At 47.1% G+C, this 17,721-nt stretch overlaps 1 protein-coding gene across 1 annotated transcript; it reads left to right on the forward strand.

Annotated features, from left to right (window-relative positions):
• Positions 1 to 233: 233 nt before the first annotated feature.
• Positions 234 to 17,166, forward strand: LOC116520195. Its single transcript, XM_032234343.1, has 4 exons — positions 234 to 303; positions 2,156 to 2,476; positions 15,988 to 16,098; positions 16,976 to 17,166. Exons 1-4 carry the CDS (start codon positions 234 to 236, stop codon positions 17,164 to 17,166), a joined length of 693 nt encoding a protein of 230 aa, XP_032090234.1.
• Positions 17,167 to 17,721: the final 555 nt, after the last annotated feature.

The following is a 17,721-nucleotide window of genomic DNA, read 5'->3' on the forward strand; positions in this document are numbered from 1 at the left end:
TCTCTCTTGTGAAAGGTATTGCTTACATTCTAATTTTCTTTGCTGCCCAGATGATGAGCACAATATTTCCCTATATCAAGCACATAAAAATTGCAAAAAAATAAAAATAAATATTGTTTCACGTAGTACTAAGATAGCTGCACAATTTTGCAACTGAATCTTCCTCATACCAAAGAGGCAGTCCTTGAATATTTGCAGAAGTTGCCCTAAGCTTCTCCTCACTTCTTACTGAAATGCCAACTGCTGTCATGTCACACAAGATCCTTCTCAGTTTGTGGTTCCTGGTCCTTCTCTTAGCAGCCGGTAAGTTGTGTTTCTCTTACTGTATTTCTGGCTTCAGAAGGAGTTTCAGAGCAGGATTGAAACGGGGGCTCCAGTATGCCAAGCCAGAAGGTTGGGGGATGCTGAGTTAAACCATTCAGTGCCCCCCACCTTTCCTCACTGCCCTTTGCTCCTGCCATCCTGGTTGAAGGGAAAAATTAAATTGGTGGCAACAACGAGGAGGGAAAGGTATGTGTGTGTGTGTGTGTGTGTGTGTGTGTGTGTGTGTGTGTGTGTCTGTGTTTCACTTTCATAACATATAATCAACATAATATTATATTATTAAATGTTTACATCAATTCATCTTACCAACAACCCCCCAAAACACAATTGTTGGCTCTTCCATACATCGTATTTGTACCTTATTCATCACTTTCTACTCCCTCTCTCCTCCTCCCCCCTACCTCCTTTCTTCCCTCTGTCATCCTTCTGTTCTCTATTTCCCCTTCCTTCCTCCTTCTCCTCTCTCCCCTTTCCACTCCTTCTTTCTCTCCTCCTCTTCTTCCCCCCCTTGTCCTCTCTCCTATCCCTTTCTTCTTCCCTTACCTCTCTCCTCTACTTCACACCCTTCATCTCATTTACTTGGTGTATTTCAGCCTCTGAGCAGGCTCCATTTTATGTTGATGGTATTTTTAATTCCTTTTCAATATACACATGTAATTTTATTATGTCTGTGAAATACAGAAAAGAAATCCAGTATTTAATACTACATATAATTACGGCGGCAAGGATTGCCTTTGCACAGAAATGGAAAAACAAATTAATTCCAAGCGAAGATGAAATAATAAGAAAGGTTATGGATTGTGCTGAAATGGACAAACTAACTAAAGAAATCCAGGGAAAAGAAGAATCTGAATTGTACAAGATATGGGATAAATAGTTTAGGTGGATGGAGGAAAGAAACAAGTATAAATGAAGGAATATAACAAAACTCAAAAAATAATAGTTATGAGTAAAATAAGAGGGTTAAGAATGGTGAAATCCAAATGAAATACAATAGAAGGGGAAATAATATAAGGCGAGCGGAATTGATTGATGATTGCTATTATAAAAAACAGGAACTTCCTGTTCGTACTGTATTGTATAAATGTGGTGTATGTCTAACTTTTGTGTTTGTGTATTTTACATGTTTGTTAATAAAAATCTTAAAAAAAACATATGTAATTTTAACATATATTCTCCTCCCTTCTTTAAAAAAATAGAAAAAAAAGGATACACATATTGTCATTGTGCTTTTTAAAAAAAAAAAAACCCTCCCCAGCCTAATTTTGGCTGAGATGTCGACCTGGGTACAATTCCCAGCTATTCTCATCATTATATTTATATAGTTATGCATCCTTACACGCCCCCAATTTGAGATTCTGTCTTTAAATCTCAATAGTTTCCCATTGTAGGTATATTTCATGTTCCCTCTCCATGTTCCCATATCTTGGATTAGGTTAATTTCATTGGGTAATGAAGTGTTTACAAGAGGAGGGGCATCTGAAGGGGTGCAGCCTGGGGGCAGGGAGGAGAGACCCCAAGGGGTTTAGGTTAATCCTTCAGGTGACCTGAGGCTTGGAGGAGCTTTGGGGTCCTTGATGGGGCAGATCCTCCTTTTGAGCTCCAAAGTGAAGCCCTTGTGGGGCATTTGAACCCCTCTTTCTTCTCCAAGAAGGAAAGGCCATTGCCCAGAGCGCCCCCAACAGGTCCTCTGGCCTGGAGCCATTTTGATCCTTCTTGGAAAAGGTTTTCCTGGAGTCTGAGGGTCAGAAATGGGATGCTGGGAAGGTCTTTTGTGCCCCAACTCTGATGTCCTCCTCTCTCTCTCTCTCTTCTCTCTGGTGACTTTCAGAGACTTCTGGGATAGAAGAACTGACTGGCATTCTAGGGGCATCTATCACTTTCCAGGTGAAGACTTCTTCACCATACAAGAAGATTTCCTGGAGTAAACTGGACGGCAACAAGTCAATCAATATTGCTGAGGTGACTTTTGCACAGCCATGTGGCCACCAGGTCTTCCTCCCAGCCTTCCAAAGCAGAGTGAACGTCTCCAAGGACTGCAGAGAATTGCATCTCAGCCAACTAAAGCAAGAGGACGCCGGACGGTACTCTGCACGAATGGTTTCACCGAGCAAAGCAGAGATGGTTGAGTTCTTTGACCTGAGAGTTTCTAGTGAGTATCCCAGCCATGCCAGCAAATTCCTGGCTTCCTTCCTTTGCCAGGCTGATGTGGGGGGGGGGGGGGGGGAGAGGATGTCTGTTGGGGGGCTCCAGGTTTTGAAGAGACACACTTTCTGGATGGAACCCAGGGCTGCTCACCTGTGGCTGTCACCTTAACGTCTCTCAAAGCTTCATCTGCACATCAGAGGTTTCAGCAGAGATCTGGCATTTTAGCAATGCCAATTGGTTTAAAAAAAAATATGATCAGGTCTATCCTGGCTTGTAGACACACACCACAGATGCCCCCATTTTCCTCTGGGTTCCACCCTGCCCGCCGTATTCTTTACCAGGAGGTTTGGCACAGCCCAGAACTTGCATTTCTCTGAGGGGTTAGAAGTGGAGCTCGAGCTGTGCCTTGTGAAAAGGGAGCAGGTGGGGCCCTATCCCAGACCTTATTGCCCCCCCTCTCCCTTTGGCCAGGCCCAAAGGGGGTTCCCAGGTGGGGTGGCTGGAAGAAAGACAGGTGGGTTTGCTTTGAGGCTGGGAATCTCCAAAGAGGCACTTTGGGATCCCCTCTGTGGATCTGGTGGGAGTGGCTGGACCCACAAAGTCTTTGGGGAAGAGTCAGGGGGTCCTTGAGGGGTGAGCCTGGAGCCCTCAATCCATGGTTTGGTATAAAAAGGAGTAAGGCAGAGGACAATGTGTCCTTTTGTCCTCTACCATGCTGGGCCTCTCCCTTCACTGGTGAGGTGGAGACTGTTGTGGGATTGTTATTTGTGACCAAAATGAGTAACATGTTATTTTCTAATTTAAGCTAAACTATTCACTCAGCTGTTGCTGCTTTTCCTTCCTCTTTGGCCTTCCTGTGCGTTTGTGGTCTTTCACAAATGGAGTCTCTCCATCTCCTGCTCAGGTTGTTTGCTGGACTCTCAGCTGAGGCTGAATTGCTTGTGAAAATGGGGCTTGGCAGCTGCATTTCCCAAATGGACCTCCTGGGAAAATGGGCGAGAACTCAGCTGGACCTCAGCCGTCCACCACCTGAGTGTCCTGGGATCAAACCCATCTCCTAAGGTCTTGATCTTAATGTCAACCAGCAGAAAACCCCGCTAGGCAGCCATCCAGGGTAGTTGCTTTTGCATCTTGGAGCGAAGGGACGGGGACGCGACAAGCGGGTATGCAACAGCAACCTTTATTGAGAACAGAGTGACTACGATTCAACGTGGCATGGTTCGCGCCAAACATTTATACCCCCGGGTTTGAACGAGGAGCCAATGGGGCGTCGAGTAGCTCGACCAATCGGGGCGAGGATTGAACCGGCTCCGCCCGGGAACCAATCAGAAGGGGAGTCCTTTATCCTCGCGCTTGTATTTCCCGCACTAGTATTCAACACCCCTCCCCCCCTAGTCACAGAGTTCCCTTAGGAGGGCAAACATAGTCTTGTAAGTAGGTGGGACGGCGACGTTCTCGTCCCGACCTTCGTAGCTCCCCGGCGGTTGTCGTCGGGGGGGGTGCCGCCGGCGGAGGTGTGTCTGTGGCGGGGCGGTGAATCTGCGACGCGGCCTCGTGAGATGGCGCTGGCCCCCGGCCCCGTGCCCAATGTCCATTTGTCCGGGGTGGCGTCTCCGTGGCAACAGGAGTGTCCGACAGCGGCCCCGCGCCGTCTGGTTGGGGTGTAGGTTCAGAGTCTCGATAAGGGCTCCGAGGAAGGGAGTAGCCGGGTGAGGCGCGTCTGTCCGAAAAGTTCGTATCTGCTGGTCCCCCGTTCCCCGGGTGGAGGCGGTCCATTGGGGGGAAGGTCATCGAGGGTGGCTCGTGCTGAGAGTGGGTGTCTGAGAGGCTCGGGCCGTCTGTTTCCGTGGGGAGGCGTCGCCTTAATTGGTCCACGTGGCGCCTCCATTGTGTTCCGTCGGCCAGAGCGACCCTGAAGGAACAGGGGCCGGTCAGAGCTGTGATGGTTGCGGGAACCCACCGTGGATCCCCAGAAAAGGAACGGGCCCATACAGGATCCCCTAACTTAAACGCGTGGGAAGGGAGGGCCCCCAGGTTGCTTGGCAGATCCCCTGCGTAAAGTGGATGGAGCCTGTCTAGGGAGGTTCGCAATCTCCTACCCATCAAGAGCTCCGCGGGACTTTTATTAGTCGTTGGGCAGGGTATGGAGTGCTGACTCAAGAGGTAAGCTGCCACTCTTTCTTGCCAGTCGCCCTGGTCCATGCGGCCCAAGGCTTCTTTGGCTGAGCGAACTGCGCGCTCCGCCCGGCCGTTACTAGCTGGGTGATAAGGGGCTGTGGCTGCGTGTCTGATTCCTTGTTCGGCCAGGAATTCTTGGAACGTGGTGGAGGTAAACTGGGGCCCATTATCTGAGACTATCACATCCGGTAACCCATGGGTGGCGAACATCTTACGAAGGGCCCTCACTGTACTCTCTGCTGTGGTGGAGGTCATGATTACCAGCTCCACCCACTTGGAGTAAGCATCGACTACTATCATGAAGTTTCGGCCGTGGAAGGGGCCGGCGAAGTCAATGTGTAAACGGGACCATGGGCCTCTAGGGATTTCCCACTCCCGGGGGGCGGCTGTGGGGGGATTCGGCCTAGAGTTTTGGCAGATCCTGCAGCGGCCTACGTAGTCTGCAATTTCCGAATCTAGCAAGGGCCACCACACATAGCTACGGGCTAAGGCTTTCATTCGCGCTATGCCGGGGTGGTTTTTGTGGAGTGCGGGCAGGATTCGTGCCCGCAGGGCTGTGGGGATCACTACCCTGTCCCCCCAGACAAGACAACCCCCGTGTAGGGCGAGTTCTGCTTGTCGTGCTTTAAATGGTCGGAATCCTTCCGCTACCTTTTCCGTGGGCCAACCCCTCAAGACCCATGAAGCTACTTGGGATAGGATGGGGTCGGCCTTTGTGCAAGCTGCGACGTCCGCGGCAGAGACGGGGAGGTCGGATTCGGCGATGGACAAAATAGAGAGAGCGGGCACGTGGGCTGTGTCCGTCTCTGGCAAGGGGCAACGGCTCAGGGCGTCTGCGTGCCCTAGCTGCTTACCCGGACGGTATAACAGCGTATACGAATACGCCGTTAGGAACTCCGTCCAGCGTGTCATGCGGGGAGACAAAATGGGGGGGGTTGGCTTGTCGCCTGCCAGTAGCCCCAGGAGTGGCTTGTGATCCGTGACAAGGGTGAAGTTCCTACCATAGAGGTAGTCATGGAACCGCTTAATGCCAGACACTGCAGCCAGGGCTTCTTTATCGATTTGGCTGTAGTTCCGCTCCGTGGAGGAGAGTGTCCGGGAATAGAAGGCTATGGGGGCCTCTGAGCCGTTCGGGAGGGCATGGCTCAGGACCGCCCCTATGCCATAGGGAGAGGCGTCGCAAGTCAGAACTAGGGGCATCCTGTCGCTATATTGAATTAGGACTGCCGACGAGGTCAAAATGTCTTTTATAGCCGCGAACGCGTGCGCTTCGCGGCTACCCCATTGCCAGGCCGCTGACCGGTCAAGCAGTCGGTGTAGCGGCTCGGCTAGCGACGCCTTGTGGGGAATAAACGGGGCGTAGAAATTTAAAAGCCCCAGGAACGCCTGCAATTCCGCCCTAGAGGTGGGTGCAGGTGCGTTTTTGATGGCGGCAACCTTGGAAGGAGTGGGGTGGATGCCTTGGGCATCGATGAGGAAACCCAAGAATTCTACTTTGGGAACAGCAATTTCGCATTTGCTGCGCTTTAGTTTCAGTCCTGCCTCCCTAAAACGTGTGAGGACCTCCCGCAGTATTTTCAGGAGTTCCGAGTGGCAGGGGGCTGCGACCAGGACGTCGTCGAAGTAGGGAACGACGCCTGGGAGCCCGTGGAGCAACCGCTCCATGAGGCTCTGAAAAATCCCCGGGGCAACCGAAACGCCGAATTGGAGGCGGCGGCAACGAAAGGCCCCGCGGTGGGTGACGATGGTCTGGGCTGTAGCCGCATCGTCGTCTACGGGCAGCTGCTGGTAGGCCTGTGCCATATCTAGCTTGGCGAAAATGCGGCCTTGCCCTAAGGAGTGGAGTAGGTGTTGCACTACGGGGACCGGATATGGATTTGCCTGCAGGGCCAAATTGATGGTCGACTTATAGTCGGCACATATTCTCACCGATCCGTCGGGTTTGACCGGGAGGACTATGGGGGTTTCCCAACGGGCGTGATCTACGGGCTCGATTACCCCCTGCTCTATAAGCTTATCAAGTTCGGCGTCTACCTTTGTTCTCAATGCGAAGGGGACCCTGCGTGCCTTCAGCCTAATGGGAGCGACCTGGGGATCGAGGCAGAGAGAAATGGGGGTGCCCTTATAACAGCCCAATTTCCCATCGAACACATCTGCGAACTCGTCTAGAACGCTATCTACGGTGAGGGGAACTACCCTGTGCACCCCCTCTATGGTGAGGCCCAAGGCAGGGAACCAATCCAACCCAAGGAGAGCGGGCAGATCGTTCCTGACGATTAGAACTGGGAGTTTCCCCTTAAAGTCTCCGTATTCCACTCGGATGTGGAATATTCCTGCCGTGGGAATCCCCTTTCCCTGGTAGTCTAGGAGGGAGACCCCGACGGGGCGCAGTTTGCTCTGGGGAACCCCGGGACAAAGGCGGGAAAACAGGGCCCAAGATAGGAGAGAACGGGAAGACCCGGAGTCCACCTCCATTCGACAAAGCTGACCTTCGAGACGGACGGCGGTGCTGATTTTGCGATCGCCGGCGGGAACGTGGGAAGCCTGGTAGACCACGCAGTCGGCGCTGGAGGGCTGGTAGGTTGAGTGGCAGTCCTCAGCTCGCCTCGCAGGACGTGGCTGTTGGCGGCGTTGCGGTGCCTGGCGCTGGTCGCTGGGCTGCATGAACGATGGGGCTGGCACGAGAGCCCGGCAGACCCTGGCGAGGTGTCCTTCTCCTCGGCAGCGGCGGCAGACGGCAGAACGGAACGGGCAGGATGCGCGGCTGTGGCGGCCGCCGCATCCGCGGCAAGGTGCGTTTGAGGCTGGCTGAGCTGGCGTCGGTGGTTGCTGGTGTGGCCTCCGCTTCGGCTGCGTCCTCATTTGTCCGACGGTTTCCTCCTCCTCGTCTTCAGCAGGAGAGAGGTCGTCGACGAGGTTCGTCTGGGTGGAAGGCCCCGCGGCGGTTTGCGCGGGGGTTTTCAGCTGGAGGCGTTCGATATCGGCCGTGGATTGTTCGGAGAGCTCCGCTGCTCGCGCGGTCTCCACGGCTTGCACCAAGGTGATTTTGTGGTTCCGGAGCATGCGGCTTCGCAAATGCGGGTCGCGGACCCCGCATACAAACTGCTCTACGAGGTTCTCCTCCAGGTCTGCAAAATCGCACTGGGCGGCCACGGTGCGCAAAGCCTCTAGAAACTGGCTGATGGATTCGTTGGGCTTCTGCACTCGGCGGCGGAAGGTGAAGCGGCGTGCGATCAGAGAGGGTGAGGGAGCGTAGTGGTTCCTCAGCCTGGACATCAGCTCGTCCCACCCGAGTTTGTAGGCTGGCCTCGGGGCGGCCAGGGCTCTCGCAGAGGCGAACATGGAAGGCTCACAGCAAGACAAGAAGAAACTGCATTTCTCCTCGTCGGTCTGTGCCTGGTTCCTCGATGCGATTAAGTAGCACTCGAAACGCTCCATGAAGCCGTCCCATGATTCTCCGGCGGATCCGAATGGCGCGAAAGGAGGAAGCGCTGATGCCATCGTGGTGTGGAGCCAGAGAGGGGGAGGAAGAGAGCGGAGAAAATTTTTGCGTTCGCTGCCGGAGTTCTCAGCCTGAGATAACGTTCATGCTGATTCAGACGCGGTGGCAGCTGGCTCGTTCTACTCCGTGGTCGCGGGAATCGGGATCCCACCTTCGTCGCCAGTTTTGCATCTTGGAGCGAAGGGACGGGGACGCGACAAGCGGGTATGCAACAGCAACCTTTATTGAGAACAGAGTGACTACGATTCAACGTGGCATGGTTCGCGCCAAACATTTATACCCCCGGGTTTGAACGAGGAGCCAATGGGGCGTCGAGTAGCTCGACCAATCAGGGCGAGGATTGAACCGGCTCCGCCCGGGAACCAATCAGAAGGGGAGTCCTTTATCCTCGCGCTTGTATTTCCCGCGCTAGTATTCAACAGTTGCCTTAAAGTATGTTTGTGCAGGTAGAACATAGAATCCCAAGGCTGGAAGGGACTTCAAAGGTCTTCTCACCTGTCTCCCTGCTCAAGGCAGGAGACCCTCTACCATCCCAGGCAAGTGCCTGCCCAAGTTTCTTCTTAAAAGCCTCCAGGGGTTGATTGTTCCCACTGCCAGGAAATTTCTCCTTAGTTCAAGGTTGGTGGTTATAGCTCTTCAAGAAGTAGAACACAATCTGTATAAAAGGTAGAAAATATATAAAAAGAAAATCATGAAGTAATACAAACTTTCTAACAAAGTAGAAAATATTAAAAAGAGAAAGGGAAAATTATAAAAACACATACAAAAATCAATAAAAATGTAAAAACCACACATATATGGTATTAAAAATGTAAGAATATATATACAGAGAGAGAGAGACAGAGAGAGAGAGACAGAGAGAGAGACAGAGAAACAGAGAAACAGAGAGAGAGGGAGAGAGAGACAGAGAGAGAGAGAGAGAGAGAGACAGAGAGACAGGGAGACAGAGAGACAGAGAAAGAGAAACAGAGAGAGAGAGACAGAGATAGAGAAACAGAGAGAGAGAGACAGAGATAGAGAAACAGAGAGAGAGAGACAGAGAGACAGAGACAGAGAAACAGAGAGAGAGAGAGACAGAGAGACAGAGAGACAGAGAGAGAGAGAGAAAGAGAGAGACAGAGAGACAGGGAGACAGAGAGACAGAGAAAGAGAAACAGAGAGAGAGAGACAGAGATAGAGAAACAGAGAGAGAGAGAGAGAGAGACAGAGACAGAGAAACAGAGAGAGAGAGAGAGACAGAGAGACAGAGAGACAGAGAGACAGAGAGACAGAGAGACAGAGAGGCACAGGCAGTTCTTATACTTTACAAGAAATGGGCTGATAAGAATCTTTTTAAGTAATGGTGAAATCAAGAGGAAAAGTACAAGAGATGTTTTTAAAAATCTGATAATTAGTCATTTGCTCCCTGTTGTGGTTAGTAGTGAAATAGTACCAGGTATAACCAACTTCTGGTTGGAAGTTTCCAATATGTTTATAGGGGAGAATAGAAGGAAGGAAGGAGGGAGGGAGGAGAGAGGGAGATTCACAAAAGGGTAACTATTCCATTCACAAATGGCTTTATAGCCTTCAAAAAGAGAGATTCTCCTTCTGCTGCTCTTGCTTCCTTACTCTCTCCTTCCTTCTCTTTAGCAATCACTGCTTGATGAAAACTGGCAAAGAGCCTTGTGTCTCACCACTCTTTGACCCTCTTCCTCCCCCTCCCCCCTCCTCCATCATCTCCTCCTCCTCTTTGTCTCTATTCTCCTTCTCTTCTTTTGCCTTCTCCCTCTTTTTCTCCTTCTCCTCCCTCTCCTCCCTCAGGAAAATTAGCAGGCTCCTTAGGGGAGAAACAGCAGTTATGGGGCAGCATTCAGGCAGGGGACGGAAAGTTTACCAGAGCTTAAGCGAGGGGAGGGGGGCATGGAAGATCTTTCCATTTACTGGCATTTAAGTGGGGCAGGGAGATCCTTCAGCTTCTTCCTGGTGATTAATGATCTACTGGCAAAGCTTCTTGGCTGGGTTGGGGGCAGGCAGGCACCCTCTCCATCCGCCCCCCCCCCCCCCCGGATCCATGCAGGATGTGTCCCTCCTGGTCTCCGTCTTCCAGGAAAGTTTTTTTTCTCAGGAAAGTTTCCTCTCTTTGCAAGAGGCCAGGGATGAGAGTTCTAGAACTGCCCAACCTCTTTTGGTGCCTCTGGATGGCTGACAGCAATTAAAAAGACAAGCAACACAAAAATAAAAATACACAAAGCCAGCAGCCAAGGTAAAACAACAACAGCCACAGTAACAGCAATTAAAGCAACCATCTTATCTATGCAAGACACAAACACTTTCTGGATGGGCCAAGCACCACTCCGTGGCAGTGATTTCTCTGAGGGGAGAAGAGAAGAAAAGAGGTAATGGAGTGGAAGGGAAGGGAAGGGAAAGGAAGAGGAGAGCAGAGCAGAGCAAAGGAGAAGAGAAGAGGGGAGAGAAGAGAAGAAAAGAGAAGAGAAGAGAAGAGATAATAGAATGGAATGGAAGGGAAGGGAAAGGAAGAGGAGAGAAGAGAAAAGAGAAGAGAGAATAGGAATAGAGTAGGGTAGGGTAGGGTAGGGTAGGGTAGGGTAGGGTAGGGTAGAGTAGAGTAGAGTAGAGGAAAGTACAGTGGAGTGGAGTGGAGTGGAATCTTTACTGAGAATAGAATAGCATAGAATCTTTATTGAGAATAGAACAGAACAACAGAGTTGGAAGGGACCTTGGAGGTCTTCTGGTCCAACCCCCTTCTCAGGTAGGAAATCCTACACCATTTCAGGCAAATGGTTGTACAATCTCTTTTTTAAAACTTCCAGTGTTGGAGCATTCACAACTTCAGGAGGCAAGTTTACAGTTTACACATTACAGATGAACAGAGTTGGAAGGGGCCTTGTAGGTCATCTAGTCCAACCCCCTCCCCCCAAGCAGGAGACCCTCCACCATTTCTGACAGAGGGCAGTCCAGTCTCGTCTTGAAAGCCTCCAGTGATGAAGCTCCCACACCTTCTGAAGGCAACTTCTGTTCCATGGGTTGATTGTTCTCCCTGTCAGGAAATTCCTCCTTTATTTCTAGGTTGAATCTCTCCTTGGTCAATTTCCATCCGTTGTTCCTTCTTTCTTTCTTTTTTGCATTTTTTATTTTTAAACATAAAAACAACATAAAAAATTCTAATCCATTACATACAGCATTTCGTTTGGTTACAAGTGTTTTTGCACCCATATTTTCAGTTACATATACAATCACAGATTTTCCGTCTAATATAACTAGATACCTCACTTTCATTGTACAACATATATTCAATTATGATTAATATTTCTTTCTTTTCAACAAACCTAATTCCCTTGCATTCTTGATTGTCTGTTTAATAACAATATACCTTTATGTAATCACTTATCTCATTCTGAATATTTTTACAGTATAAAATAATTTACTGTTTATGTTTATACATCACTATTTTCAATTATGTATAATCCCGCCAATCATCCATCGAGTATGCTTATGTTCATTATTGTCCTTGTACATCATGCATTCAAACAAAAATGTTATTCCTTCATTTTTCAACAAGGTATTCTAAATACTCACTTCATATATATACCAGTTTTTGATTACTTCCTTATTAAAATTATTTATCAACAACAAGATTTCTTTATAATATACACTTAGGGTTATACATTATATCACCAATCCTCTATCAAATGTACATAGATTCATTATTATCCTTATCCTTCATTTTAAAACAAATTTTTCAAATAACTTCTTCCTGTTTTGATATTGTTTCATTTTTCCAGTTTTTTGCAAATACGATTCTAGCTGCTGTTAAAACATTTACAATCAGATATTTTAAGTCTTTGTTATAGATTTCTGTTATGATTCCCAGTAACAAAATCTCTGGTTTAAGGTCTATGTGTTTGTGTATCATTTTCTCCAACCACATGTGAATTTTAGTCCAGTATCTTTGGGCTTCAATACAGTTTCTGATGACATTTCCAGCACTTTTCCAATTTATTCTTGGACATTCTTGCCATTCTCGTTGGGGGTAGATGCCATCTGTAATGCATCTTATACAAATTTTCTCTATATGCAGTTGACATTGTCGTTTTATAATTTTGAGACCACAATTTTTGCCATTTCTCTAAATCAATCCCATGCTCAAAGTTTCCCCCCCCCCAAACTATGTCTATTTGAATAAAAAGTATATTGTTCTTTTGTAGTATTTCTTTCTCTCCATATATCTTTTAAATTTATTTCATCTATCATCCTGAAGAAGGATTTCGGAAGCAGTTTTCTATTTAATTTTGTTGTTTTGTGTGTTTTGTAGTCCATGTTCTGGTTTACAATGCCATTAAAATCTCCCATCATACAAATATCAACATAGCCCAAATCCAAGATTTTTTTGTGCAGTTATTTTTATAAAATTCATCTTGCTTTTCATTAGAAGCATAGATTCCTATTAGGAGTATTTTTAAAAAATATTATCCATAATTTCCACCATCAAAATTCTTCTCTCTTCATCTGCATAGATTAGTTTCGCTGGAATATTATCTTTAATATAGAAGATCACTCCTTTTTTCTTACAATTCACCAGTGTAGTAAACATTTTCCCAAGCTTTGGTAGTCTTAGTAGGTGTTCATGTCTCTTTTAAATGTGTACTTCTTGTAGGCAGATTATGTCAAGTTTTAACTGTTTTAATTTGTGAAATATTTTCTTTCTTTTAATTGCTGAGTTAAGTCCATTTATATTGATTGTGACCATTTTTTCCCTCCATATTTATACTTTATAGGATTTATAGCTCTAGTTGATCTGGGTTCTCATTGTTCTCTGAGATTTACACACACAAACACACCCCACACCACCTTCTTTATCAATTCCCCCTATGGCTCCTTCTACTTTTTCAATCTCAGTTATGGGTGTCTGCAGTAGTTGTGCCACTAATTCATCTTTTCCAGTTTCCTTATCGATTGTATCTATTCTATATCTTTGTCTTTGCCATGTAAATAATAGACCTTCTGGTATGAGCCATCTATAATTAACACCTATTTTAATCAGAACCTTAATCAAGAATTGATATTCTCGTCTCTTCTCTCTCACTCTTCTCGGAATTTGTTTCAGAACTACAATCTCCTTGCCTTTATATTCTAATTTTCTATCTCTCATTTTCTGTAGTATTTGTAGTTTGGTTGCTTTCTTGGTAAATCTTACGTGGACTTCCCTTGGAAGGGCATTTCTCATTGCATATTTTGTATGTACTCGGAACATTTCATCTATCCTGTCCATCATCTTCTCTTGGGATATCTCTAATACATTTGTCAATATCTCAGATCTGTACTAGGTTCCCTCCTCTTTCTTCTGTTTTGAAATCTTAGGAAAAATTCAGACCTATCCATCTCCCATCCTAGTATTCCACTGTTCTCCCTTTCCATGTCGCTCAATCACCTGTTTAACTCCACAACCTTTTTCTCTTCTTGTTGAACCTTTTCTTCAATTTTTTGGACTCTGTCTTTGTATTTCATCATCCAGTTTTGCATATCTTCCATTTTCCTTCCATTTTAGCAACTTTTTGTTCTATACTTTGATTTTGTTGCTCTATTGTCTCAATTCTTTTTTCTATCCTCTCAGTCTTCTTTACAATGGTGTCTAACTTTTCATCCTTGCTATCAGTTCCTGCTTGTAATTTCTGTATCGCTTGCATGTTTACCTCTAAAGTTACTCCCTTCTCCTTTTCTTGTTGAAGCATTGACTGTATTAATCTTTGTCCTCCTGCAGGTGAGGAGGCAGGGGTTGTTGTTGTAGAACTAACAGCTGTTGTTTTTCTACTCATCTTCTAAATTTTTTCTTTTATATTCTAGTCCAGTTAATATCACAAAAAATTAAACATCAACTTATGAAGATAAGAGATTATAAATAAAGTGAGAGGAGAGAAAAAAGAAGGAGGAAAGAGGAAAAAGTGAAAATCACTTAAAAAAAATAAAGGAATAAAAAAGAGAAAAGAAAGAGAGAGGAGGAAAAAAAGTCTTCAATCCAATTTACTCAAATTTTAAGGCAAGCCATCCATTTGTGTCCAAAATCTTCAAAAGAAAAAGACAGCAAAAAAAAAATCAGGAATCAATACTTCAAAGCCTAAAAAAAGGGGGAAGTCAAAGAGCCAAGGGAAAAAAATAATCACCTCCCCAGCAAGATAATATAATAGTATAAGAACTGCCACAAAGCTCGAAAAAGTAAGTTCAGTCTCTTTTTTTATAAGATAAAAGTCTTTCCAAGGTCACTCTGAGCTTTCCCTTAGCGCTTCTGTTTAGTCTAAAGTAAGTTTCCAGATACTGAAAGTTCCACAGGAAACAGCTGTGTAAACAGTTGTATTCCTGCCCCTTTCAGCCCTTAACCAAACAGCATTCAAGGGAATCGCTTCTCTCTAGTAATAATGTTTCAAGTCCACTAGATGGCAGTGTTAATTGTATCAACTCTCAATGCTTATTTCTTCCATCTTTATTTTGACTTTTCTTTAAAAAAATCGGAAATACAACAAGAGTAGCCAAAAAAGAAATAAAAGAGAAAAAAAATATTCAGGGCAATTAAGATTTAAATATATTCAATGTCCCCACAAGGTCCAAAATTAAAAGTATAAAAAAGCGGAGTAAACCAATCCACATTGGATTACAATGTAAGTCCAGCCTGACTTCTGAAAATAAAAAGGGGGGAAAGACTTCAATTGGACAACTTATACCCGCTGCTTTTCTCTCTAGTCAGCCTCATTTTAAATTAAGTTTCCAAATTTAGGGTGTTCTCTTTCCAATAGAAAAAAGGGTTTAAAAACTCTCACCAACACGACATGCTTCTCTCCTGCCCTTACGTGTAGGAGCTGTCATCAGCTTCAGCAGCCTGGTGGCTGACTCACAATCGCTGGCAAAGGGGGCTTTTTCTGGGTCACCAGAGACTTTGCGAGTGTCTCTGGGACCACTGGATCTCCCCCTACCTTTCACCATCTCTCCGGGATGGCTTAGATCCAGATAGGACCATCCAGATGATCTGAATTAGACGGCTATTCCGGAGAAGCCGGAAAGTCCATCTTCTCACTGTGACGTGAAGCTCCTCCCTCTTGTTCCTTCTCTGGACCTTCAGGGTCTTTGGAAACAGAAACAGTTCACTTACTGGTCCACCAGATCACGCTCCCGAATTGATGGGGCACCAAGGAGGCCGATTCTGCCAGATCTGGTGGGATGTGGGGGCCCAGTCAGGGAGAGGAATAGGAATAGGAATAGGAATAAGTTTATTTATAGGCCGCCCTTTTCCCTGAGAGGACTCAGGGCGGCTAACAACTTATATGGGAGGGGATACAAACAGTAACATATAACATAACACGTAATTAAAAGAATAAACAACATTCATTCAGCATTCGGGTGCGGGCGAATCAAATCTTTACCCCCAGGCCTGACGGGATAGCCAGCTCTTGTGGGCTGCGCGGAAGGTCTGAAGGGTGGTGAGGGTACAAATCTCCATGGGGAGATCGTTCCAAAGGGTCGGAGCTGCTACTGAAAAGGCTCTCCTCCACGTAGTGGCCAGCCGGCACTGGCTGGCAGATGGCACTCGGAGGAGGCCTAATCTGTGAGATCTGATAGGTCTCGAGGAGGTAATTGGCAGGAGGCGGTCTCCTCATACCAACACAAGAATGGCAAAAAAGATACGGATGAACTTTACCCAGAACCACTTAGAATCTATTGTAACTCATGCTGACAAACCCATTAGAATCTCATGTTGACCTTTAGATTCCCTCCACAGGGGCTTCATGTCAAGCATTTAAGGAAGGGGCTTAAGGAAAGGATTAACAGGGGATGCTGATCTTTTTCAGACCAGAGTGTCTCCGGGTTGCCTCTCTGGGCCCTGCTGTTCCTTAGCAAAATGGGAAGCCTTCTCCTCCTTGGATGCTTGGGACTCATCTTGAGAATGAAATCCAGAAAAGGTACCACTTTAAGGGTGATCTCTGAGAAACCCACACTCTTTTCCTGCTCCTTCTGCCCCAGAAGAGTTCATGGGTTGCCCAGAGGAACAGGGAGGCTCCAGAACCAATGAGCACCATGGACATCTCCTAAAGCTAATGGCCCCTATCTGGTCATTGGAGCTAAGTGCAGAGGTCCATTGGTTCAGATCCTGGTAGAAACTTTTAAGCCCGGAGAACAGGATCTGGCCATGTATATTTGATGGGTCCTAAAATGGATACAACTGAACCCATACTGGTCAATCCAAATATAATCTCACTCTCTCCATCTTGGTCTCACCAAGGACACCGGTGTATGACTGGTGCAGTTTCAGTCTCACACCAAGACCTGAGACTTGACTCAGAGAGTCTGATAGTCTTCAACCACCATCTCTGCATCTCCAAAGGGAACATCTCTTCAATGAACAATGCATTTACCACTGCCTGCATCCAGCCCCCTCGCCCCTCCCTGGTCACTCTGGCCAGCTAGTGGGGGAGAGATCTAATCCACAGGTGGCACAAGTGAGAACAGGACCTCCTGATCTCTACAGGCTGAGAATGACGTCATGTACCGCCACAAAAACAAAGCCTCTCGGTGAGGTTTGCCCAGCTTAAGATGTCCAGGGGGGCTAAGAGAGAGAGATTGACACAAAGTGATCCCATAAGATTAATGTGGGTTTCCAGTTTGAGCATACCTCTTTCATGGGAGCAGAAATACAATAGATGGATAGATGGGTGGGTGGGTGGGTGCCCCTTCTCCCTTTGCCCCTTCTGACCCACTCCACTGCTGGCCCCTTGGACCTCTGTCCTCTGGCACCATCGGTCTCCTAAAGCTCAACCATGGCCTTGCTTTGCTTCCCAGGAGATGGAGGAGGGAGTCTGCTGGGCCAATTCCTGCCAGCCTTCCTGAGGAGCCAGCCGCTGCCACCATCTCCATGGGCCAAAGCTTGCGATCTTCCGAGCTCCATTTCGGACCCTGATCTTCCGCAGTGGCATTTGAGAAGGTTCTTTGGGACAAGGTCGCTTCCATTCCACCAGGGGGCAGCCCAGTGAGATCCTTCACCCGTTTGGCTAGAGGGAGGGGCTCCGAGGGTGGTCTGTGTTGCTTCCCTCTGGCTGCTTTCACTGCTGCCTTGCCTAGCCCCCAAAGACCCTCCCCAACAGCCCCACGCTTGCTTCATTGTAAATAGTCCTCAACTAAAACAGTTCATTTAGTGACTGCTTTTCAGCAGCACTGAAAAAATGGACTCTTTTTTCACTCTTACGACCGTCACAGCAACCCCATGTTATTCAGTATGCTATATATTCTCCATTAAAAAGGCTTTGGGATCAAAGATAAAGCTGACATCGAATTGGGACAGAAAAGATCCTGGGGAAGACATAACTTTCCATAGTTATTTGTGCAGGAGAACTGTGGGGATTGGAAAGGGCTTGGACTGCAACAACAATAAAATGCCCGCCTTTGTTGGTCCTTTCTATCATTCCTCGGTTCACTTGGCCTCTTTGAATCCTAACCCTCATCTATATGCCCAAGAACGTGCTGTGTAATTGTGGTCTTGATAAACTTTAAACCCCCAAAAAACCTTTTGGGAAGGAAGGAAGGAAGGA

The sequence above is a fragment of the Thamnophis elegans genome, chromosome 17 (assembly GCF_009769535.1).
Source record: "Thamnophis elegans isolate rThaEle1 chromosome 17, rThaEle1.pri, whole genome shotgun sequence".
NCBI classification, from domain to species: Eukaryota; Metazoa; Chordata; class Lepidosauria; order Squamata; family Colubridae; genus Thamnophis; species Thamnophis elegans.

Excerpts from the sequence above, each read along its gene's own strand:
- LOC116520195 (XM_032234343.1), top strand. The coding sequence starts at position 234 with ATGCCAACTGCTGTCATGTCACACAAGATCCTTCTCAGTTTGTGGTTC. Across the intron at positions 2,477-15,987 it reads CTTTGACCTGAGAGTTTCTA|ACCAGAGTGTCTCCGGGTTG; the intron begins GTGAGTATCCCA and ends GATCTTTTTCAG. Across the intron at positions 16,099-16,975 it reads GAGAATGAAATCCAGAAAAG|GAGATGGAGGAGGGAGTCTG; the intron begins GTACCACTTTAA and ends TTTGCTTCCCAG.